Source organism: Oryctolagus cuniculus, chromosome 4 (genome assembly GCF_051225735.1).
Source record: "Oryctolagus cuniculus isolate XC-2025 breed Fujian yellow rabbit chromosome 4, ASM5122573v1, whole genome shotgun sequence".
Taxonomy (NCBI): Eukaryota; Metazoa; Chordata; class Mammalia; order Lagomorpha; family Leporidae; genus Oryctolagus; species Oryctolagus cuniculus.
The window spans coordinates 77,879,396-77,905,354 of NC_142870.1; the positions used below are offsets into that span (position 1 = coordinate 77,879,396).

Here is a 25,959-nt window from a genome sequence, read left to right on the forward strand (position 1 = left end):
CCCTTGGGGCATTTGGATCTGGCTAAAAAGCCCATGAGAGTTTCTGAGGGACAGAAAGCCAAGACACTGTGGCAAAAAATGACCTAAATGAAAGATATCTGTGAGTGAGAGCCCAGTGGAAAGAAGGGGCCATCAAAGAAGGAGGACCTTTCTCTGAAGGGAGGAGAGAACTTCCACTTTGATTATGACCTTGTCTAAATAAGATTGGAGTTTGTGAACTCAAGAGGCTTCCATAGCCTTGGCAGCTCATAACAAGAGCCTCAGGTGATCACTGATGTCATAAATAAGAGTGTCAATTGTTAAATCAACAACAGGAGTCACTGTGCACTTGCCTCCCATGTAGGATCTCTGTCCTTAATGTGTTTATACTATGAGAATTAACAGCAAAAATAGTCTTCAAAAAGTACTTTATATACTTTGTGTGTCTGTGTGGGTGCAAACTGTTGAAATCTTTCTTAGTATATACTAAGTTGATCTTCTGTATATAAAGATAATTAAAAGTGAATCTTAATGAAGAATGGAATGGGAGAGGGAGTAGGAGATGGGATGGTTTGGGGGTGGGAGGGTGGTTATGGGAGGAAGAACCGCTATAATCCAAAAAGTTGTACTTTCAAAATTTATATTTATTAAATAAAAGTTTTCTAAAAAAATAAAAATAAAAAAATAAAGGGTAAGAATCAGGCCAAAGAATAGGGGTAGGACTCTAAGTGGTAAACAGCATAAGCAAAACCCAAAGTGGTTTCTACTTTTGAACATTTATTATGTAATTTTTACTACCTCCTCCCACAAATTATTACCACGAATGCCCTTCCTTTCTTCATATGTCTACTTAAAAATTTATCATCATCTTATTCAGGTCCTAATCAAGCCATACTTCCTAGAAGATACCTTGGCTATTACAAAAGAATATAAATTATACAGATATCGGCAGTATTTGCAGGCCACATTGCAAGATGTTCATCAGTGTTTATCTTGTGTAAACACTGGTACTAAGCTCTAATTATTTAATGAGCATTAATCTTATCTTTGATAACTACCAGTTCTGCTATCTATGATCTTTATTATCATAGAATCAGAGAATCCAAGTGTTTATAGCAATAAAAGTAGCCACACTGCACAGAAGGATTAGGGGACAGAACTGTGGTTTTTACATATACATACCGTTCTCAGCTTTCAGCTTCTCTAGCTCTAAAGAACGAAGAAGCAGGGCTTCCTTTTCATTTTCTAGTTCTACCACTCTCTTCTGCAAAGAGGCAGTGTCCTCTTCAGCGACTGCCTAAATTGTAGGAAGACAACAAATTAATGATTCTCCAAGGAAAAACTCTTAGAGCAATGCTCAGATAGCCTCCAGCATGATTGTTGTCTCCAAGCTCTCCAGGCACAAAAATACTTTACAAACAGCATCTACTTATCTGCCTAGGTAATCTTTGAAAAACTGTTCTTGATTACAAAAAAGAATGAAATGTATACTCAAACTTATTCATTGGCTTTTGAATTTGAGATTGAAGCTTGGATTACAGAGATAGAAATCCCAATCTACTGCAGAAGAAAAAACACTTTCAGGTTCACAGACAAATGCCACATAAGATTAGATTAATGCCACCAAGTAACAAGGTCTCCCTCCTGAAGGAGAATGAAAAGAGGAAGAGAAGTAAAAGTATTATGTATCTCACGAGAAAGAAAGAGCTATAATTGTTTTTCCCCCTCAATTACAGTCACGCCTCACTTAACAGTGGGTATACATTCTTGAGAAAGCATTGTTAGGTGATGTTGTAGTTATGTGAACATCGTACAAGTTACTTATACAAACTAAGGGCATGATGTCACTAAGCAGTATAACCTTATATGACCACCGTCATAAACACAATTCCATTGTTGACCAAAACATTATGCAACACATAACTGTATGATAAAAAATTCCTTACGCTTAAATTACACACATAGAAATGTGTAGTTTTCCTAACAGGCATAGTATAATGCCTGTTAGGAATTTTGTCCTCAACTTTACTTGTATGTCATTATGGTTTTTTTTCTCCTCCAAGAGGATTATTCCATAACATTTTTCATAAAATTGAATTTTTAAGTCATAAAGGTTTCTTATAACATACTTGACCTCAAACCTTCATGTTTAAAGGAATAGCAAAGGATGATTTTAGGGCATATTTTGTTTTGGGGCCTTTTTTCAGAGGGAGGGGGTTATCCTAGGGGAAATTTTCAGTTTGCCTTATATAGGGCAAGCAAAATTCCAATAGAATAGTCATAGGCATTTTAGGCTTGATGAATGAGAAGATGGACTTAAGGACAAACACAGTTGGCAGAACATGAGGAGAAAAATCAGAGAGGAGAGAAAGAGTATCAGCAAGGGTGAGCCCAAAATTCCGTGAATAACCTTAGCCCAAACTTCTGGCTGAATGATGAACTAGATGTTTTCAGTGAGGACTCAAAAACGGCCCACATAATGCAAAAATAACTTGTTTTGTTTTTATCATTTTCACTTTATCTGAAGGAAGAGACAGACAGAGATTTTTTTTTTTTTTTTTTTTGACAGGCAGAGTTAGTAAGAGAGAGAGACAGAGAAAAAGGTCTTCCTTCTGTTGGTTCAACCCCCAAATGATCACCACGGCCGGCGCTGCGCCGTTCTGAAGCCAGGAGCCAGGTGCTTTCTCCTGGTCTCCCATGCGGGTGCAGGGCCCAAGCACTTGGGCCATCCTCCACTGCCTTCCTGGGCCAGAGCAGAGAGCCGGACTGGAAGAGGAGCAACCGGGACAGAATCTGGCGCCCAAATCGGGACTAGAACCGGGGGTACCAACGCTGCAGGTGGAGGATTAGCCTAGTGAGCCACAGCACCAGCCGACAGAGATCTTCTATCAATAGGTTCACTCTTTAAATGAAGAGAACCTCACAGATATATGGGGTAATATTAAAAGGTTCAATATATTTATAATTGTTGTGTCAGAAGAAAGGAAGGACAGAATAAATAGAAAAAATTATTTTCACAAATGGCCAAAATTTTCCCCCAAAATGGGATTATACATATATATGAGAAATTCAACAAAAGCAAGCAAGAAAAAGAAAAAGAAACCCACAACTAAGTATTTAACAGGCAAGACTTCTTCATCGAAAAAAATCTTCATTGAAAAATGAACTTTCCATACAGAGGATAATAATTGGAATGACTATCTGACCAGTGTAAATAATAGGGAATAACAGGGAAATATACCAGGAAACAGTAGGGGAAAAATAATAATCACAAGGCAATGAAACATCTTTAGTGCCCTGAAAGAAAAAAAACATCAAACCAGAATTATATATTCAATAACAAATATTCAAAAATAAAAACAAAATAAAGGTTTTTTTTGGAGATAACTATGGCAAGTTTTTCAGCAACAAGAATATTGTAGGTTGTTCTAGAGGCTAAAGGAAAATGTTACCATGAGGAAACACGAACATCAGAGAGGAAAAAGCACTGCAAACTGTAGACAAATGGGTAAATATTAAAGTCTATATTTGTGGCCGGCGCCGCGGCTCACTAGGCTAATCCTCCGCCTAGCGGCGCTGGCACACCGGGTTCTAGTCCCAGTTGGGGCGCCGGATTCTGTCCCGGTTGCCCCTCTTCCAGGCCAGCTCTCTGCTGTGGCCAGGGAGTGCAGTGGAGGATGGCACAAGTGCTTGGGCCCTGTACCCCATGGGAGACCAGGAAAAGCACCTGGCTCCTGCCATCGGATCAGCGCAGTGCGCCGGCCGCAGCGCGCCAGCCGCGGCAGCCATTGGAGGGTGAACCAACGGCAAAGGAAGACCTTTCTCTCTGTCTCTCTCTCTCACTGTCCACTCTGCCTGTCAAAAAAAAAAAAAAAAAAGTCTATATTTGCCTCTTAATGTTTATCAAAACATGCAAATGTTTAAAATATAAATTTTAACACCGTGTGCTGGGTCTTGTAACTTTACTAAAACATAGCAACTGTGGCATAAATAATAGGGCAAAGGTTTATGATTACAAGATTCTGCTCCAAAAGACAGAAAGGTTAATGATACATATCATTCTTGTTAGAGCAACCACCTAAAAATTTTGTTGTGGGATGGGATTCAGTGGTTTAGATGCCATTTAGGAGGCCCACATCCCAAATTGGAAGGCCTGGGTTCCAGTCCCAGCTCTGCTTCTAGCTTCCTACCAACGTGCACCCTGGGAGGCAGAAGATAACAGCTTAAATAGTTGAGTCTCTGCCACCCATGTTGGTGACCCAGGTAGAGTTCCAGGCTCCTGGCTATAGCCTGGACTAGTGTTAGCTTTTGTGGGCATTTGGAGAATGAATCTGTGGGTGAAAGTTTCATTCTCTGCCCTCCCACCTTGCCTTTCAGATGCATAAAACTTAAAAAAACATTGTGTGTGTGTGTATGTGTGTGTGAGAGAGAGAGAGAGTGAGGGAGAGAAGGAGGGAGGGAAGAAAGGAAGAAGGGAAGGAGAAGGAGAGACAGAGGGATGGGGCAGAGGGCGAGGCTATACCTAATAATTCAATGAAAGGCTTTTGCTGACATTGAAGATGGAATAACACGTCCCACCTTCAGCAACCAAAAGCACACAAGACAAAATAATGAAACAAAAGCTTATAAAATATATCGCCTCAATGCTGGCATCCCATATGGGCACCAGTTTGAGTCTCAGCTGATCCACTTATGATCCAGCTAATGTGCTTGGGAAGGCAGCAGAGGATGGATCAAGTCCTCGGGCTCCTGCACCCATGTGGGAGACGCAGATGAAGCTCTTGGCTCCTGGCTTTGGTCTGGCCCAACCTCAGCTGTTGCACCCCTTTGGGGAGTGAACCATTGGACGTAAGATCTCTCTCTGTCCCTCTCACTCTCTTTAATATAAATAAAGTGAACCCCCCCCCAAAAAAAAGAATAAAAGAAACATCATAGGGTAGGCCTTTGGTATAGCAGTTAAGATGCTGTCTGTTCTAGCCTCTAGAACAAATCTAGAACAAATCTGCATCCCAAATCAGAGTCTGAGCTCTTATTCAGATTCCAGCTTCCTATTAATGCACATTGTGGGAAGTAGCAGGTGATGGCTCAAGTAGTTGGGTCTCTCCCACTGCTGTGGAAGCTCTGGATTGAGTTCTTGCGGGCATTTAGGGATTGGATGGGAGATCACTGCCTCCTGTCTGTCTCTCTGCCTTTCAAATAAAATAAACAAAAATTAAAACAGAAGAATCATAATGAAAATGAACAGGCAAGGCACAACATGGGAGAAACTATTCATCAAACATATCTGATAATAGACTGACATTCAGAAGATAAAAGAATCCCCACAAGTTAATAAAAAGATAAGGAATTATTTAAGAAATGAAGAAAATGACCTGAACAGATACTTCACCAAAAGATATGTAATTGGCCAAAAATCTCTAGAAAAAACTGTTCAACATCATTTGTTATTACGGAAATGCAAACTGAAACTGCAATGACATACTAGCACACACCCATCAGAAAAGCTAAAAGTTTAAAAACCAACAACAATAAAAAACTAGAGATGTGAAGCATCAGGAGCTCTCGTATATTTTAGGTTAGAATATAAAATAGTATGACTATTTTGGCAAAAGATCTGATAATTCCTTATACAGTTAAATATATAAGAAATCTATGATCCAGTAATTCTTCAACTAGTATTAACTGAAGATAAATGAAAACATATGTCCACACAAATACTTGCATGAGAATGTTCACGGCAGCTTCATTCATAACAGCCAAAGCATGAGAAACTAAGATGACCATTAATAAGAAATCACAGCACAATCATGCAAAAGGAAAATGCAGAATATTCATAAGATGAAATATTTCTCAAAAATATAAACATAACACACAAAATGGATGACTCCCAAGACATACTAAGCAAAAACCTTATACAAAAGAGCACATACTACATGATTACATTTATATGATATTGTAGAAACAAAATTTATAGTAAAGGAAGAAAGAAGGCTAGTTGCTGGAGGGAACTGCAAAAGGGTATGAGAATACTTTGCGGGGTGACAGTAATGTAATATTATCTTTTTTTAAAAGATTTATTTATTTATTTGAAAGGCAGAGTTACACAGAAAGAGAAGGAGAGGCAGAGAGAGAGAGAGGCCTTCCATCCACTGGTTCACTCCCCAGATGGCTGCAACGGCCAGAGCTGTGCTGATCTGACGCCAGGAGCCAGGAGCTTCTTCTGGGTCTCCCACACAGGTGCAGGGGCCCAAGGACTTGGGCCATCTTCCACTACTTTCCCAGGCCATGGCAGAGAGCTAGATTGGAAGTGGAGTAGCCAGGATTCTAACCAGCGCCCATACAGGATGCTGGCACTGCAGGCAGTGGCCTTAACCAGTATGTCATAGCGCCGTCCCAATGTAATATTATCTTGATAGGGGTTTCAGTAACACAGGTGTATGCTTATGACAAAACTCAACGAGGGGCTGGTGATGTGGCCCAGCAGGTTAAAGTCTGACCTGCAGCACTGGCATCCCATGTGGGTGTCAGTTCGAGTCCCACTGCTCTACTTCTGATCCAGCTCCCTGCTACTGTGCTTGGGAAAGCAATGCAGGATGGCCCAAGCCCCTTGGTCCCTGCACCCAGGTAAAAGACCAGGAAGAAGCTCCTGGCTCCTGGCTTCAGACTGGCTCAGCTCCAGCCATTGCAGCTATTTGGGGAGTGAACCAGCAGATGGAAGAACTCTTTGTTTCTATCTCTCTCTGTAACTCTTTCAAATAAATTTTTAAGAATCTTTAAAAAAAAAACAAACATGAATGGTATAGTCAAGGCTTACACATTTAAGAAATGATATATATTTGAGGATACAGACACAATTACCCTATTGGACATTACATAAAGCAGACATGCAGCTGAACATTACATGGTACCCCATAAACATGTACAGCTTTTATGTCTCAGTTAAGATTTTTTTTAAAGATTTACTTTATTCATTTATTTGAAATGCAAAGCTACAGAGGGAAAGGGACAGAAAGAGAGAGAGAAAGAGATCTTCTATCTGCTAGTTCACTCCCCAAATGGCTGGGCCAGGCCAAAGGCAGGAGCCTGGAGCATCTTCCAGGTCTCTCACGTGGATGCAGGAGCCCAAGACTTGGACTATCCTCAGCTGCTTTCCCAGGCAGGTTAACAAGGAGCTGGATTGGAAGTGGAGCGGCCAGTCTCAAACCAGCTCTCATAAGCAATGCTAGTGTCACAGGCAGTGGCTTTACCCACTACGCCACAATGCCAGCCCCTCAGTTAAAACTTTTTAAATTGTAAAAAAAAAGAAAGAAATATCTCAAATGAAAAAACGCTATACACAAATACTAAAATCTAGTCAATGGCATGCATGCTAAAATATTTAGAAATATATTAACATTTGTAACTTTACTGTGCGATGTATAAAAAATTAAGAACTATGGGGCGGTGCCAGGGCTCACTTGGCTAATCCTCCGCCTGCGGCACTGGCATCCTATATGGGCACCAGGTTCTAGTCCCGGTTGCTCCTCTTCCAGTCCGGCTCTCTGCTGTGGCCAGGGAGTGCAGTGGAGGATGGCCCAAGTGCTTGGGCCCTGCACCCACATGGGAGACCAGGAGGAAGCACCTGGCTCCTGGCTTTGGATCGGCATAGCGCGCCAGCCGTAGCGGCCATTTGGGGGGTGAACCAACAGAAGGAAGACCTTTCTCTCTGTCTCTCCCTCTCACTGTCTAACTCTATCTGTCAAATAAATTTTTTAAAAAGCACTAAAAAAATTAAGAACTAATGGATAAATATTTGATAAAGCAAATACAGTAAAATGTTAATGACATAATCTAGATGGTACAGATACAAGTGTTCACTATAAAAATCTTTCACTTTATTTGAATGGTGGGAAAATGTCTTAACAAAATAATGGAAGAAAAGATTGAGAATGGGAGAACAGAAGAAATTGGAAAGGCAACATGCTAAAAACTGGGAAACAAAAACATTTATTGATACAAAGTACTGCCCAGGGACCGCAGTATTCTGTTGGCCAATAGGCCTGTCAGTTTGGAAGGGCATAATTTTTTTTAAAAGATTTTGTTTTTATTTGAGAGGCAGAGTTAGAGAGAGAGGGAGAGTCAGAGAGGTCTTCCATCTGCTGGTTTACTTCAGAAATGGCCACAATGGCTGGACCAGGGCTGATGCGAAGCCAGAAGCCAGGAGCTTCCTCTGGGTATCCCACGCAGGTGCAGGGGCCCAAGGACTTGGGCCATACTCCACTGCCCTCCCAGGCCATCAGCAGGGAGCTGAATTGGAAGTGGAGCAGCTAGGACTCGAACTGGCACCCACATGGGATGCCAGCAACACAGGCATAGGCTTAACCCACAATTCCCCATGGAAGGGCATATTCTTATAATGGAGATACATGGATCCAGTTATCCAAGCCTGACACTAGTCAACTAAGATTATCAAAGTAATTCCTCTTATTTTGATCTTCATATACCAAAAGCAGCCTTCTGGCAATTGTATTCCAGCTTTCCACAGAGATTTTTGTAGAAGAAAGCATATATTGGCCAATCAGCAGTCACCTGGCAAATAAATTTTTTATTGCTAATTAATTAATGGGAGAAACACAATCTTTATGACAGACGTTCTGGTGCATGTTTGTACTGGCTTGTGTACAATAAACCTGATCAAATCTCAGTCTACCAAAACCAAAACTGACTTCTGAACTGGGAAATTGGATGACAAAGCAAAATCAATGATTCACCTCTAATACAGATTGTTAAGGCCTTAGACTCATAAAGGCTGCCAAGATCATGGGATTTGTTAGCTAGTACTAAGACACTGAATTAATGCCTTTCAGGATTCCTTTTAAATAGAATTGTCCTCTAAAAAGTACCAATCAGCAGACAAGCCAAGGTTTATACTATTTTCTGGAATATTCCTCATTAAAGCACCAGAGTAACAGATACAGCCAAGTAAGTAGGTCACATCTGTAAGAAATCACAATTACCTGTGTGCCCTCATTATAAACATCTGGCAAAGAAGTCTGAGATGCTGTTTCATGTTTTTGCAAGGTTGATTTATCTAGAAATTGGCTAATTTCTTTGGATTTTTGCTGGAGTTGATCTAAGAGAAAGAAAACAAGTAGAGGTTATAACTGCTTTAAGTCTGAAATTTATTGTTATTATCTTCTAAGAATATATCATATATCATTTACTAGTTCGGTTCTTTAATAAAAATGACATGAATAACATTTCTAAACATTCTTTTTTTTATTTATCTGAAAAACAGAGAGAGACAGATATCTTTTATTCCCTTGTTCATTCCCCAATGTGTGCAATAGCTACGGCTGGGTTACACCGAGGTCAGAAGTCTAGGACTTGATCTGGTTCTCTCATGTGGACGGAACGGACCCACAGAGTTAAGCCATCACCACTGCCTCCTGAGTGAGCCTCGGCCACAAGCTGGAGCTGGAAGCAGAGCCAGGACTTGAACACAGGCACTCTAATTTGCGATCTGGACTCCCAGGCAAGTGTTTTATCCAATGCAACAAATGCTTGCCCCGACTTTGTTTTAAAAAACTGTTTAAATGTTTCAAGAATCAAAGGGCTCCTTAGAGATAAATTAAATAGGCCATGGCATTTTAAACAAAATTTGTTTTCTGGGGCCAGCGCTGTGGCTCACTTGGTAATTCTCCGCCTGCGGCGCTGGCATCCCATATGGGCACTACGTTCTAGTCTCGGTTGCTCCTCTTCCAGTCCAGCTGTCTGCTGTGGCCCGGGAAGGCAGTGGAGGATGGCCCAAGTGCTTGGGCCCTGCACCCAGCATGGGAGACCGGGAGGAAGCACCTGGCTCCTGGCTTCGGATCGGCACAGCTCCTGCTGTGATGGCCATTTGGGGAGTGAACTAACAGAAGGAAGACCTTTCTCTCTGTCTCTCTCTCTCACTGTCTATAATTCTATCTGTCAAATAAATTAAAAAGTAAAAAAAAAAATTTGTTTTTCCTTTCCCCCTTGAAAAAAATGCTTTAATGGTTTTTTTTTTTCTTCACTCTCACACCAGGGTTCCACAGTGTGGTTTTAAACATGAACATGGTTCATTTAAGCGGCCAGCCCTCCAGACTTTCTGGTTAATGTTTAGTTCTTTGATTCAGGTTTTCAACTCAGTTCTTTATGAAATCTTGCCTTTAGATACACCTCAAACTAGCATTATCATTTGCGACAGAGGTCTGATAAAATGGAGAGGGGGCTGTACTTTTTAAATTTTAAATTTCTAAAATGTTTGTTATTTTTAGAGCCATGTACTACTTTTGTATTAACACACTTAAAAATTAAATTTCCTTTAAATCTTCCTAAAGGATGAAGTTTTTTTTTTTTCCCAAAAGAAATTTTCAAAGCAATGAGATCCACCCTTAGATTTAAGGATGACTCCATGTAAATAAGACTCCCTATCTATGCACCCAGATCTGGCCCAAGTTTTCCACAAAGTAATTCAAATTCCACTATTCAGTCCTTGAGCGTTCAGATCTGAGTCATGTTTCACATGGCATTCTATTCAATATTTGGAATACAAGTATCATTATCACTAGTGCTCAGTATATAATAACTATAATATGAAGACACATTATAACTGTAATCAGAGGCAAGAAAAATGCAACCAAGGGTTCAGAAGATAGGCCTTTTTTAATGCTTTTAAAAAAAATGAGAGGCATAGCACCTAAAGCTGCTGCTTGCAGTGCCAACATCCCATATGGTCACCGGTTCGAGCCCCGGCTGCTCCACTTCTGATCCATATCTCTGCTATGGCCAGGGAAAGCAGTAGAAGACAGCCCAAACCATGAGGGACCCTTAAGAAGCTCCTTGTTCCTGGCTTCAAACTGGCACAGCTTCAGCCATTGCAGCCATCTGGGGAATGAACCGTTGGATGGAAGACCTCCCCGGCTCCCATCTTAAAAATATAAATAAATAAAATGAGACAGAGACAGAAAATGCTGTCCTCCACAGGTTCATTCCCTGCAACAGCCCCCAACTAAAGCCAAAACTAATAACCAAGAACATAATCTGGGTCTCCCATATGGGTAGCAGTATCTCAATCACATGAGCCATTACTGCTGCCTTAGCAGGAAGCTGACATCATATGTGGAGCCAGGTATCAAACCCAGGAACTGTAATACGGCACATGGGCATCTTAACCACCAGGCCAAATGACCAACCTGAGATGCCATTCTTAACCTATTGATTCAATCGGCTTGAGCAAATGATGTCAACAGATCCCTGAAAATATGAAGCATATACGAGCCACTAGGGTACCAAAGACATGGGCTCCGAAAGCAGTCAAATACTGACCTTCCAGCTGTTGAATGGCCTGGGCAGACTGATCTGCCTGTTCATTCTTATCTTGGAGGAGCTTTGAATTTTCATCCTTGAGAGCATCACAGACAGACTGTAGCTCTTGCTCGGTCTTTTGAAGACTCAAAATGTGAGAGGTCTTCTCTTCCATTTCTGCTTTGTACTTCTGTTCCAAAGCACTGTACTGAGACTCCAGTTCAGCCCGAGCATGGCCTGCTTGCTCAAACTCTTCCAAAAGACGATGCATTTTTTCCTGGAGGTTATGGAAGGACAATTTTTTCTCTGCCACTTCAAGTTCCATCTTTTCCATCAGAATCTTGAACTCTTGTCTTTCTGTTTCCACAGTGTTCTTTAAAGTGTTACGCTCAGCTTCCATCTGCTGTAACTGCTGAGACAGAATCTAAGAAAAATGGCAAAGCCTCATGAGCCTAAACTCATTTCTTTGATTTCGGTAAGCAAAGTGAAGTGCCTCTTCCAGGTGAAGGATGGTACTAGGCACTCGGCACCAAACCTACAATTGCGTAAGTCTCTATTTTTGCTTCTTGACACTTTTGACAGTTTGCATTCATACATATTCATTTGTGTCATCATCTTTTAATCTCTTTCTCACTAGAAAATAAATTCCATAAGGGGAGGGACTGGATCTGTTTCATCTCCAATATTCTCCAGTACCCTGAACATCTCTATTATACTCCATTACCTTCAAAGGTTCATGGAAAATATATATTATGAAAAAAATAACATATGGTTTTCAAGTTTTTTCACACCAAAACAAACTTATCTTTTGATTCCATTTTTCCATAAACTCTTGAAGTCCCCCTCATACTGATTCAGTCAATCCAGTTGCCTTGCCCTCAAAGAACTCAGAGTTTGGGCAACCTGAAATAGGTAAGTCTGAACCAAGAAGGATGGGTTAGGCCAGCTTCTCAAAGAGAATCAGCTAAGATTTAAATAATGAAGAATGAGCCAAACAGGAATTAAAAAGAGTACTTGAGACAGTGAACAGGCCTGGAAAAGCACAGATGTAAGAAAAAAACCACAGCCATCAATGTAGTTTGGAGTTGTCAGTAGGCAAAGCTCTAGCAAGGCAAGGTAAGACATTAGGTTGGAAAAGTAAGCATAAGCCAAATCCTAAGGATCTTTATGCACAATACAGTTAGGGAACTTGGACTTTGCTCTTTTAAGCCACAGTTAGATCTGACTTCTGGATACATCCCCCTTATTGCCATATAGGGGATATACTGTAGGGCAGGGCAGGAAAACAGAGACATAGAAAAGCTTATCAGGACGTACTCTTTTTTTCTTTTTTTAAGGTTTATTTATTCTTTCAAAAGGCAGAGTTGCAGAGAGGCAGAGAGAGATCTTCCACCCACTGGTTCACTCCCCAAATGGCTGCAATGGCCAGAACTAGGCTGATCTGAAGCCACCGAGCCTGGAGCTTCTTCTGGGTCTCCCATGCAGGTGCAGGGGCCCAAGGAGCTGGGCCATCAGAAAGCACTCTTTAGGTGAAGATGTTCCTGAGCATACTGATCATACTGATGAAGAGAAGACAGACTCAAAAAAAGTTCAAGAAGTAAAATCAAGCAGACCTTGAAATTTAATTAATTTTACGGGTTAAAAAAACATGGAGGAAACAAGAAAGCCTAATATGTTTTATTTGAGTGAATGGTGCACTAACACAGAGAGAAAAATACAATACAAATAACTTTTTGGAAAATAAGTATTAAAGAGGGAAGATGAGCATTGTTTTTGACTTGTTGAGTTCAAGTGCTTGTAGGAAATGCACATATCAGCAGAGAACTGTGTGTGTGTATACACACACACAATATTTGGGAGCCGGTAGTGGCCACAGTGATGGAGTCTCACATCTACCACAAGAGAGGATGAGAAAAGGATGTACACATTGATAATACTGAGCCAGTACACTGGGAAACACTGTTTAAGGGGCAGGAAAAGTAGTCCTTATTAAGTTAGTAAAAACAAACAAAAGAAATGTCCTAGAGTTGTAGTAGGAAGAGAACTAAGAGAATATAATATTCTAATAGTCAAAAAATGGAAAGCTTCAATGAGTGATTATCAGCAACTAAATACTATAGAAAGGTCAAGTAAAGTATTAGACTTGACAATCCAGAAATGCTTCATTTGGATTTAGAATGATTCTCATAGTCACAGTAATTTTAGTTATCACACTGTGCTGCTACTATGTGCCAGACATTGGTACTAAGTACTTTTATACATTATTTAGTGTAATCTTACAACATGCCCATGATAAAAAATACTATGAACCATATTTTACTGAAGAAAAATAATCTGTTGTCTATCCACCAACATGGGGATGCATGAGTTCTCTATGAGTTTCTTCTTCTGTGAATTGGGAATCGTTGCATAGGGTTGTGTTGTGAAGATTTATAATACTATAAACTAATATGTAATTCACGAAAGTCACAAAGAAGTTACTATATATGTGGTACCTATCTAGTGAGTGACACAACTAAGATGTGAACCTTGTGAACTTGTGAACCTGACTATCTGATGACAGACAGAGAATGGCCTTGGGGTCAGGTTCAGGTTTTGTGAGGATGGTAGAAACGGGAATGTTTCTGTGCTACAGAGAAAGCCTTTCTCAAGACAGTGAATTGAAAATTAAGAAGACAGGAGACAGGCGACTTTCTCCAGCAGCATGCAGCTTTCAGAAGAGCAGGAAGAGAATGTGGACTACTGCACAAAATGCACCTTAAGATTTGGCCACCTGCCCGTCAGAGGACAGGGACACAGGGAATCTTAGGAATGGTGAAAGAGTAGTCCAAATGGTCAACCTGGGTCCAGTCAGGACAAGGAAAGGAAGGAGACCAAGGAAGAATACTCAAGCAACCAGACTCAAGGAAGAAGACACTGGAGGAATAAAGTGGAAAGATCACAGACATCAATCAGAATGGAGATCAGGACAGCATGACAAGGGAGATCAGGACAGCATGACAATGGAGATCAGGACAGTATGACAAGGGACGACAGGAAGGCTAACGCCAGGAAACGCGCGATTTTAGAACATGAGCATCCTGATTACTTTGAGATTCAAGGAAATATTGCATAATGGGATCATTTCAATCCACCAGAAAGTCAACTGACAAAAATAGGCAGAGAAGGAATTTTTTTTTTTTTTTTTTTTTGACAGGCAGAGTGGACAGTGAGAGAGAGACAGAGAGAAAGGTCTTCCTTTGCCGTTGGTTCACCCTCCAATGGCTGCTGCGCTGTGGCCGGCGCACCGCGCTGATCCGATGGCAGGAGCCAGGAGCCAGGTGCTTTTCCTGGTCTCCCATAGGGTGCAGGGCCCAAGCACCTGGGCCATCCTCCACTGCACTCCCGGGCCATAGCAGAGAGCTGGCCTGGAAGAGGGGCAACCAGGACAGAATCCGGCGCCCCAACCGGGACTAGAACCCGGTGTGCCGGCGCCGCTAGGCGGAGGATTAGCCTAGTGAGCCGCGGCGCCAGCCCGGCAGAGAAGGAATGTTACCTAAGCCACAAGAGCCACTGAAGACAGAGGAGTAAAATGACGAGAAAGCAGGACCCTAGATCTAAAATGTCGAAGGGAAAGAGCAACAATAACAATGTGAAATTTATAAGTTCCATGAGGAAAACAGCTATGTTTGTTTTGCTCATCACTGTATCACCACCACTTAAGCACAGGGTATTTGTGGGAAGAATGAATAAATGGCTGCAATTCTCCAAAGGCTTATGTTGTGTTGCCTGGAAAACTAAAGTGGAAATGAACGCTTTCTCCAGGAAAGCAGTACCTCGTTTTTCTGTTCGGCAGCCGACAGCTCCTGTTGAAGCAGGTCCACGACCTGAGCACGGCCCAACAGGGCTTCCTCGTGTTCTTCAAGCTTTCTCTGCAGCACTTTCAATTTCTGAGACAATAAATAAATAAAAAGTTTTGGACAAAATGTACTAACAAATGAATACTATTATATACCTACCTTTCCAATGCCATGTAGGTTTCTATAAATTTTGAGATATGGAAGTGGCAGATAAAAGAATGAGACATCAGCATGCCATGCTCCCCATCTAGCAGCAGCAAAGAATCTCCAAAGACGTCCTCTCCACAGCACTGACAACAACCAAACTCGGACACAGGCAAGCCTCTGACTTAGGCAGCCTTTTTAATAACTCAAGAAAAAACAAAACAGATTGGCTTTCAAAATGAACAGTTAATGTCCTGTACCTAATGACATAGGTACATGTCTATCTTATCCACCAAAGAGAACATTCTCTGCAGGCTAGAACCATTCTCTTCTCCTAGTTTCATGCACAGGGCAGGCACTAAAAACACTTGTTGAATAAATAAATCAATGATACACATATACAATTAATATGCTACTTAAAGTGGTGACTTATTTTGAAACTTTACTTAATGGTGCACTCTGAAGGATTGCTTAAAACTTAGAAGAAGTTTTCACTCTAAAACAATTAAGCAGATCAAACATTAAGTACTAGTGGAGAGCCTTTAAGTACTGCACTGCACTATACATTAAACAAAAACAAATACCTTGGAGTTAGTAGATAATGAACTCAAATACAATGAAGCCATTTTCAAAATCCACTCAATGGATTTTCTAAACAAAAAAAAGAGTTACTAATTTAACGTAAGAGCTTGCAGGTTAAAAATTACTCCAATTCACCTTTGATTTTTTGGAGGTTTAAAACTGACTTCATTGATTTGAAGCGATGGCTCAGGTTTTCAATGCACGAAGGCTGCTGCAATCAGTAAACTAAAAGGAAATCAATTTCTAACTACATTTGCCACAAATGTAGTTAGATGAGATGAAAGAAGTTTTTGAGTACCAACAATTTGATTAGAGGGATGATAGGCAAGGCAAGGATAAGAAAAATAAAGAACTAATATGCAGCAAAAGACAAGGACACCCCAAAAAAAAAAAAAAGCCACAAGGAGCACACCGCGACCAAGTGAGGAGCAGTGGGGAAGGGCAGTGGCTTGAAAGTAGTGTGATGATTTCACTAAATGTACACTGAAAGTAGAATCACTCTGCTACATGGTAGCAACACACCTGCTGCATCTCTGTTTCCACATCTGCCTGGGTTACTAACTGAAGCAGCTCATCCTCATGCAGACGAACTTGTGTCTCAAAGCGCGCATCTTTCTCTCGGACCACCTGCTGCATGGAACTCAACTGAAGACACATACCAGAGAAACTATGCAAGTTACACTCCCCGAATAGTGCACAAACAAACTCATAGACTACTTTCAAAGACAGACACTAAGCATGAATAGACAGTAGCTTTGTAAAATTTTGAATGTCAAGGATGAGAATGTTGGAAGGGGACTAGGCCTGACAGAAACTTTCAATTGTTGAAAGCAAGCCTTTATCAAATTTAGAAGTTACTCTAAATACAAATTTTAATTAAAAAGTATACTTTCATGGTTACTAAAATGCTTTAAATATATAAATATTGAATTTTTTAAAGTCCCCCAAAGCCTAGAATATTAAACAGACAAGTTAGAGCTCTGTTAAACCCTAGAAACTTCTTTTAATATCACGTGCATGCTCAAGAACTTCTAATGAAATTTTCACACCATATAAATGAAAATTCCAATGAACCTAACTTTTATTCATGATTCTCTAGACTGGAAATACAAATCTATCTATCTAGTTTTATTTTCAAAGGATTCCTTCTATGAAAAACTTGGTGTGCTTCCAAACACACCTTTCTAGATAGCTATTTTCAGCTGTTATTATTTCTAGGCATCTAATCATACTCATTTGTAAATGGCTTTTAACTGAAAGAAATGGATATAAATGAGCTGTTCTGTTTCACTGGTTTTATTTTGACATTGTGTGTGCCTGCTTACTCACTTCGGTAAGAACCATGGCTGAGCAGGCTGACCAGGTCTCAGTCTGCACATTTTGCATTGGTCTTCACTACTGATTTCTCAGTTTGTGACACCTTGAACTGATCTTGGCTCTCCTTGATTAGCTGAATTCTGACCTCACTATGAATTTGGAATCCTGTGTTTCAACCGTGCAAGCACATGAGACTTTTGTTAGCTGAACAATCTAACATCCTTTCCTGTAGCTATACCATATTCGGTTTCTGAGACTCTCTCCACACCCTCTCACATTAACTGGAACACCTCGCCCAGTGTGTCTAGAATATGTATGCATCATAGTTTTTCTCAAATTTTCCATGCAACTTGCCTTGACTGTCGCATTCACAGTAACCTCTTTCATCTCAAAATACTTTCTTAGGTGACAGGCATTGTGGCGCAGTGGGTTAAGCACCCATTTCAACACCGGCATCCCACATGGGTGCCAGTTCAAGTCCCAGCTCTTCCATTTCCCAATCCAGCTCCCTGCTAATATGCCTGGGAAAGCAGAGATGGCCCAAGTACTTGGGTCTCTGCCAGCCACAAGGAAGAAGCAGATGGAGATCTTGACTCCTAGCTTCAGCCTGGACTAGCCCTGGCTGTTGTGGCCATTTCAGCAGTGAACCAGCAGATGGAAGATCTCTCTCCCTCTCTGTCACTCTGCCTAGCAATTGAATAAACAAATAAATCTTTTTTTTTTAAAGCTTTGTTGGTTTTCTGCTTTTTTTGGCACTTATTTGGGATGCCTTGTATTACAATGATTCATTAAGATGTACGTATCTTGGCTTTCCATATTGTAAGCAACTCATAGGTAAAAAGATTTTTGTATTATTACATCCTACAATGTATTCAGTATTTGTATATGAAAGGACATAGTAAAAGCTAATAGGTAAAGGCCGGCGCCGCGGCTCACTAGGCTAATCTTCCACCTGCGGCGTTGGTACCCTGGGTTCTAGTCCCGGTTGGGGCACCGGATTCTGTCCGGTTGCTCCTCTTCCTGTCCAGCTCTCTGCTCTGGCCCAGGAAGGCAGTGGAGGATGGCCCAAGTGCTTGGCCCTGCACCCACATGGGAGACCAGGAGGAAGCACCTGGCTCCTGGCTTCGGATCGGCACAGCGCACCGGCTGTGGCGGCCATTTCAGGGGTGAACCAACAGAAGGAACACCTTTCTCTCTGTCTCTCTCTAACTCTGCCTGTCAAAAAAAAAAAAAAAAAGCTAATAGATAAAATTAAGTTTTTAGGATATACAATTGTAACTGTATACACAGCAGGAAGCCACCCATGGACAAAAGGCACCACTACTATAACAAATTAATAAAGTAAATATCTGATAGGTACATAGCGGTGCCATTTAACATCAAATTGCATAGCTTACACTATTTTCTCATTACCTGCTCAGTAAGTAATATTCTGCTAATAATTTACCTTTCTATTAAGATTTTAGGGGCCAGCACTGTGGCATAGTGGGTAAAACCAGCTGCTCCACTTCCAATCTAGCTCTCTCTTATGGCCCGGGAAAGCAGCAGAAGATGGCCCAAGTCCTTGGGCCCCGGCACCCACATGGGAGACCCAGAAAAAGTTCCTGGTTCCTGGCTTCAGATAGGCGCAGCCAATTGGGGAGTGAACCAGCGGATGGAAGACCTCTTTCCCTCTCTCTCTGTCTCTCCTTCTTTATCTGTGTAACTCTGCCTTTCAAATAAATAAATAAATCTTTTTTTAAAAAAAAAAAAAAAGGATTTTACTTCAGGGAAAGAATGGACCTAATTATTTGTATTTCTTCTGGTTTATCTACCAGTCCATTTTGAACTCGGCCTGAGGCCATTCCTAAAAGTGTTAATCTCGGTTTGCTATTAAAATCGAGGTTTTAGACCTGTAGAAGTAAGAAACAGATATCATTTAGGCTATGTAAAGTTTATCAAGGCAGTTAACACTTTTTGAGGTTTTCTGGTGCTTCCTAATGACATACTGATCTTCGACATTTTTAATTTTTCTACTACTACACTCTTCTAATGTCTACTCTAACACTCTAGCTACCAAGCTTTCATCTACTAATATATATATATAAAGTAATATATATATAAAAAGTAACTGTCTGAACTGACTTGCCATATAATACTGTACTTTGTGATTCTTTATCTTAATGTTTATGAGGCACCTTCTGGCCCTACCTGTGCAGCTTGCTCTGCCTGTGTCTGGCTGAGCTGGGTCTGCAATGTGCTAATGAATTCCTCCTTCTCCTGGAGCTGCTGCTTCATCATTACCAATTCTTCCATCTCTGTAGAATTCTTATCAAACTGATGACAAGGAGGAAAAAAATTACATATTTACTTCAGTATTAGCAGTCTAATCATTTGACCTGCCTCTCTCCTTTGCCATAAATACCCATAATATTCCTTTTTAATTCCTACTTATCACAAAAGGAAATGCACAGACTACAGTTTCTAAAAAATAATATCAACATTTGTCAGAAGACAAAAGCACTACTAGCTAAGTTTTCAATTTTTCTAAATCTTCACATAGAAATAAATAGCAAAACTAGACAGTAAAAACAAAAATCCATGGATAATATTTACAGTAAAATTAGAGACAGTCCACAAACCCTAAAACATCAGCTAGTAAGGACAGACCACCAAAAGTCACCTGACTTGCATGGCATTAGAACCTCTATTAAAAAAAAGGGCACTCAGCAGAGAGTGGTATCTGGTGGCCCTGCAGGAAAACCCCAAAATAGCCAGTAAGTTTTGCTGGTGTGCACAGCTGGCCAACGCCAGAACAGCAGAAGAGCTTCCTGATTCTCCAAGACTAGGGTAATGCGAGGGGTCTACAGCAGAGATGATTTAAAGGGCTAGCATAATGCAGCCTCTCTGAAGCCTCCAAACTGACTCATCCAGACTCCCTTCTAAGACAGACCTGCACTAAGAAGAAACAGCTAGGACTGAAGTCAAAATTCAGCAGAATGGGAATGACAGAGATAGCAGGAGGAAAAGGTCTACACATTTGCTAAATAATTAAGTCCTAACTAGCCATACTTGGCTAGAGGAAATGAAATGTGCTTAATGCAAAAGTAAATATTTGCTTCTTAATGTTATAAAACTTAATTAAATTTAAAAACTGAAGTATGACTTATTTTTCATCAAATACAACTTCTTTTGGTCTGACTATATTTCATTTCAGCTACTGCATCATGGTAAGGTATCAGTGAGGTGTTACACAAGTAACAAGTGTTCAGTGCCAATGGGTTGATTCAGTTAAAATGATTTTTTCTTTTTTTTTTTTAGAAAGCTTTTATTTAATATATATAAATTTCATAGGTACAACTTTTGGATTATAGTGGTTCTTCCCCCCATAACCTCCCTCCCACCTGCAAACCATCCCAGCTCCTAGTCCCTCTCCCATTCCATTCTTCATTAAGATTCACTTTTAATTATCTTTATATACAGAAGACCCACTCTATACTAAGTGAAGATTTTGACAGTTTGCACCCACACAGACCCACAAGTATAAAGTACTGTTTGAAGATTAGTTTTACCATTAATTCTCATAGTACAACTCATTAAGGACAGAGATCCTACATGGGAGGCAAGTACACAGTGACTCCTGTTGTTGATTTAACAATTGACACTCTTATTTATGACATCAGTGATCACCCGAGGCTCTTGTCATGAGCTGCCAAGGCTATGGAAGCCTCTTGAGTTCACAAACTCCAACCTTATTTAGACAGGGCCATAATCAAAGCCCCTTCTTTCCACAAGGATAACACTCACAGAGATCCTTCACTTAGGTCATTTTTTTGCCACAGTGTCTTGGCTTTCCATGCCTGAAATGCTATCATGGGCTTTTTAGCCAGATCCGAATGCCTTAAGGGCTGATTCTGAGGCCAGAGTGCTGTTTAGGGCATCAAATGATTTTTTTCTACATGCATAACATGTAGAAAGTAACATGAGTACTTAATGCAGACCACATGAATAACAGCTGATACCAACATAAATCACAACTGATAATTAAGTTGAAATATAAAATTTCATTATTAATTTAATTACAATAATTGTTTTTAGTTCAAAAAGAAGTATGGACAATTTTAAGCTTAAAATGAAGGCACACTACTGATGTTTAGTTTATTTAACTTTTTTCTAAGTAATATCCATTGTGCAGATACACCACAGCTTGCAGGTTTTGTTTATCTCAAGTAAACCTATTACTACTGGACAGTGCTGGCGTAGACCAATGTGAAAGGCAGGAAGAAGAATGAAAATCTTGGAAATTCAGCCACTGTATCCTTGAACACGATACAAAAACAAAAGAGGGAAGAAAAATGCACTTGTCATATAATAAGTAATTGGGCTTCAGTGATCTGTTAACCTAATGTTGATAAGGCAACTTACACACCTACCTGTGCAGCTTGCTCTGCCTTAGCCTGGGTCAGCTGGGCTTGCAAACTGCTAACGAGTTCCTCCTTCTCCAGGAGTTTTTGTTTTATCTTTTCTATTTCCATCTCTTCCTCAGTAGAACTCTTATCATGCTGAAAATGCAAGAAATACAGCCATTTATTGAAAGGAATTACAATTGATAAAATAATTAGATCTTTGGCTCCAACTTGCCCTTTTATAATCACTTCATTATAGTTTTACTAACTTGATGGGAATAAGAAAAGCCAGCTGACCTGACAAAGGAATCAGTTTTCTGGTTTCAGTATAGCCAAGTAGCTCTCATCAGCTCTACCTTCCCTGAGGTAACAGCTATAAACTAGATGATACAGAGAACAGCTACCTGAACACAAACCAAAAGCAGCAATATATTGGAAGGCTGACACTTGGAAGAAATGGCACTGAGTTCCCATTTTTGAGAGCTTTCAGTCTGAAGGCAAAACCAGTCAGCACCAAGCAGGAATAAAGCTTAACAGCAAAGCCACAGTCTGGCCGCCTTGAAGACTCCAGGCCAGAGTTCAGGAAATCACAGCTGCTGCTGAGGGACAGAATACCAGAAAAGAGATAATTTAGTGAAAAGGCTAAGACACTGCTTGTGATGCCTGGATCCCAAATCAGAGTGCCTTGGTATGAGCTCAGCTCCCCTTCCAATCTAGTTGCCTGCCGATATGCACCCTGGGGGCACAGGTGAGGGATCATGGTCCCTGCCATCCAGGTGGGAGAGTTGAACTAACAAGTTATAGGCTCCTGGCTTCAGCCAGGCCCAGCCTTGACATCGCAGGCATTTGGGTTGTGAACCAGTGGATGGAAGATTTCTGATTGTGAAGTGGCCATCAAAGGAGGATATACTTTCCTGTGAAGGGAGGAGAGAACTTCCACTTTGCTTATGGCTTTGTCTAAATACTGACAGATGGTGAATTCAAAAGGTTTCCATAGCTGTGGCAGCTCATGTCAACAGCCTCAGGTGATCACTGACATCATAGTTAAATTAACAACAGGAGTCACTGTGCACTAAGAATATAATGATATCCCTTCCTCCTTGCCACTGTTGCCCGCCCTCCTCTCTCCTTTCCTTTCTTCTTCCCTTTCCTTTTTAGTTTTTGAGATAACATTTTTTTTTTTCTTTTAGAATTTCATTTCATTTATTTGAAAGGCAGGGTTACAGAGAGAGAAGGAGAAATAGAGAGAGAACTGATCTTCCATTCACTGTTCACAAAAGGCCACAATGGCTGGGGCTGGGCCCAACCAAAGTCAGGAGCTAGGAGTTTCTTCCCAGTCTCCCATGTGGGTGCAAGGATACAAGGACTTGGGCCATCCTCTGCTGCTTTCCCAAGCACATTAGCAGGGAGCTGGATTGGAAGTGGAGAACTGGGACTCAAACTGGAACCCATATGGGATGACAGCACTGCAGGCAGCAGCTTAACCGGCTATGCCACAGTGCTAGGCCTAGAGATAACATTTTTAGTTAACATTACAGTCAAGGGCTTACTAGTCCATTAAATAAGGAGATCAAGAAGTTAAAAAGACCCTAGCTCAATAAGAATATAGGCAAGTTTTTTCCACTTGGAAAAGAAATATTCTACCCAGTCACCACACCTTGGAGAGCTGTTCCTCTGACTGAGGTTCTGCAGGCAGGCCGCTCCCTCCTTGGGCCTTCATTTCTTCTATGTGTTTATTCAGAGATGTTAATTTGGCCTTCGCATGAAGTTTCAGTTTTTTTATCTTATTATCAGCAGCTTTTCTTTCTTCCTGCCACAGGACAATGATGGTTAACACATAAATGGACAGTCATCATTTATCAAGCACGAAACAAAAGTCACTTTCAGCAGATATCACGTCATAGTATAAATAATAGGGAATTACCTAGTAATCTAAGTGAAGAGAAAAACCCAAGTGAAGGGGTCATCTACCTTTAATCAAATGCTCTGCACCAAAGGGCAAAAACAGTAGTACCTGCAGAGCCTCCTCTTTCTGCTGCAGCTGCACGTCCTTCTGTCTAATGAGCTCTTTGAGCTCTGCCACCAACTGCTCTGCATAGGCCAGGCGCTCCAGAACATCCTCCTGTGTGCTGTTACTCAACTCCATGTCAGAGTCCTGGGGAGATTCCTAGGAGTCAGAAACAAAGTTGCCAATGAGCCAGGGAGAAATATCAGCTTGCAAACTGGAGTTCCTTCATTCCAATTCCATCTTATCTTTTGCTTCATTCATAATTTTTAACTTAAGAATCTTTCCAACTCTGATCCAGTAATAACCATTATTAGCCATTACAATGTATTTCATAAATGTTGAGCATTTTACAAACATCATCTCATTTAAGGTCTTAGTATCCTAATTTTGCCAGAGATAAAATAAAGGGGACCAAAAGATCACAAACTATTAAGTGGAAGAGTGCAATACTTAAAATTAGGAGAGTAGTTGAATAAAATGCTCTTGGCAACTAGGCATAACCATTTGCCATTTCACAAAACTAAAGGAATTCTTTTGGATCCTCATGTGGCCCTCAGAAAATATAACACAAATTCTAAGAGTGGTAGATGAATTTGTAAGAGGAAACAAATATTCCCAATCTCAAAATGTGCTCTAGTCCAATCATTTGTCATTTAAACCTTTCCTATGCAATAGGAACAAACTCAAACACCAGAGGGAGAAGAGGACTACAAACAATCTGGCATTAGGCCCAAGAGGACAATTGAGGAAAGATCTTCCAAATCTCACCCGTGACTTGGTTCCAGTGCCTACAGTTCTCAGGCTATTAACACACAAGAGAAGAACCATTTATAAAGTACCAGTACTTTCTCTAATCCTCACCTTGCACCCTTCTATCTTAAATTCTTTTCCTTAGACGCACACAGAACAATGTCTCATCAGATTAGACCAGAACAGAGCTACTCACGGGGCCTAAAGGAGCTGTCAGGTTCTGATCAGTGTCATCTCCTGACAATTCATGCAGAACAACATTTGCTAATCCTGATAATCGGCTCAGCATTTCTGCAGGGAAAAAAATTTATAAGAATCAATAAAATGAGAAAAAAATCAATAAAATGGAAATAGGCTTATGCTATTTTGATAACCACACCACCTGTAAGAACACCATGCAGGTGATATATACTAAACAAAGTATATATAGAGAGAATTCCAGAGAGAAAGGTCTTCCTTCCGTTGGTTCACTCCCCAAATGGCCGCTATGGCCAGCACTGCGCCAATGCGAAGCCAGGAGCCAGGTGCTTCCTAATGGTCTCCATGTGAGTACAGGGCCCAAGCACTTGGGCCATCCTCCATTGCCCTCCTGGGCTACAGCAGAAAGCTGGACTGGAAGAGGAGCAACTGGGACTAGAACCCGGTGCCCATATGGGATGCTGGCGCCACAGGCAGAGGATTAACCAAGTGAGCCACGACGCTGGCCCCCAGTGAGAACTTTTTTATATGCTCCATAAACTGCATTGTTTTGGAAAGTTTTTTCCTGATAAGCCATGAGGTTCTGCTAAAATTTAAATATGATTATTCAAAATGTATAACATTAAATTCATATTCTAGAATACAGAGGATAGAAGTCAGTAACCTATGTGTCTTCTGTGAGAATTAGCAAAGAACAAATTAAAGCCAATGTATACGGCCGGCGCCGTGGCTCTATAGGCTAATCCTCCACCTTGTGGCGCCAGCACACCGGGTTCTAGTCCCGGTTGGGGCGCCGGATTCTGTCCCAGTTGCCCCTCTTCCAGGCCAGCTCTCTGCTGTGGCCAGGGAGTGCAGTGGAGGATGGCCCAAGTGCTTGGGCCCTGCACCCCATGGGAGACCAGGATAAGTACCTGGCTTCTGCCATTGGATCAGTGCAGTGCACCGGCCGTGGCGGCCACTGGAGGGTGAACCAACGGCAAAGGAAGACCTTTCTCTCTGCCTCTCTCACTGTCCACTCTACCTGTCAAAAAAATAAATAAATAAAATAAATAAATAAAACCAATGTATACAAAAAAAAGGAATACAAAGATTAGAGCAGAAATTATTAAAATTGAAAATATATTGGTGGGCACTATGGCTCTGTTAGGCCACCAACTGAGACCCCCATATCCCATATCAGAGTACCTGGGTGGGGTCCTGACTCCTCCACTTTCATTCCAGCTTCCTGTTAATTTGTCTGGGAGGCAGCAAATGATAGCTCAACTACTGTGTTACTGCTACATATGTGGGAGACTCCAGTGGAGTTCAAACCTCCCAGCATCAGCCTGGCCCAGTCCTGGCTGTTGTGGCCAACTGGAGAATGAACCAGTGATAGAAGATCCCCCCCTCTAACCGTCTGTTCCTCTCTCTGTCCCTCTATCAAATAAATGAATACATACATCTTTTA

The 25,959-nt window shown here is 41.0% G+C and overlaps 1 protein-coding gene across 10 annotated transcripts in view; it reads right to left on the reverse strand.

Moving 5' to 3' along the window:
* Window positions 1-25,959, reverse strand: part of GOLGB1 (golgin B1) — an 82,316-nt gene that overhangs the window by 35,635 nt on the left and 20,722 nt on the right. The window contains exons 2-11 of one of the 10 annotated variants that reach the window (XM_008266853.5): window positions 24,511-24,605; window positions 23,571-23,723; window positions 23,214-23,366; window positions 21,584-21,712; window positions 19,362-19,487; window positions 16,377-16,481; window positions 15,105-15,218; window positions 11,311-11,713; window positions 8,976-9,091; window positions 1,162-1,276 (exon numbers count right to left, since the gene is read on the reverse strand). In XM_008266853.5, coding sequence (XP_008265075.3) covers window positions 1,162-1,276; window positions 8,976-9,091; window positions 11,311-11,713; window positions 15,105-15,218; window positions 16,377-16,481; window positions 19,362-19,487; window positions 21,584-21,712; window positions 23,214-23,366; window positions 23,571-23,723; window positions 24,511-24,603 — 1,507 coding nt within the window. In that variant the 5' untranslated portion in view covers window positions 24,604-24,605. Of the gene's footprint in view, window positions 1-1,161; window positions 1,277-8,975; window positions 9,092-11,310; window positions 11,714-15,104; window positions 15,219-16,376; window positions 16,500-19,361; window positions 19,488-21,583; window positions 21,713-23,213; window positions 23,367-23,570; window positions 23,724-24,510; window positions 24,606-25,959 lie in introns of all 10 variants that reach the window. The other 9 variants (XM_008266852.5, XM_008266851.5, XM_089331771.1 and 6 more) reach the window with 9 other exon arrangements.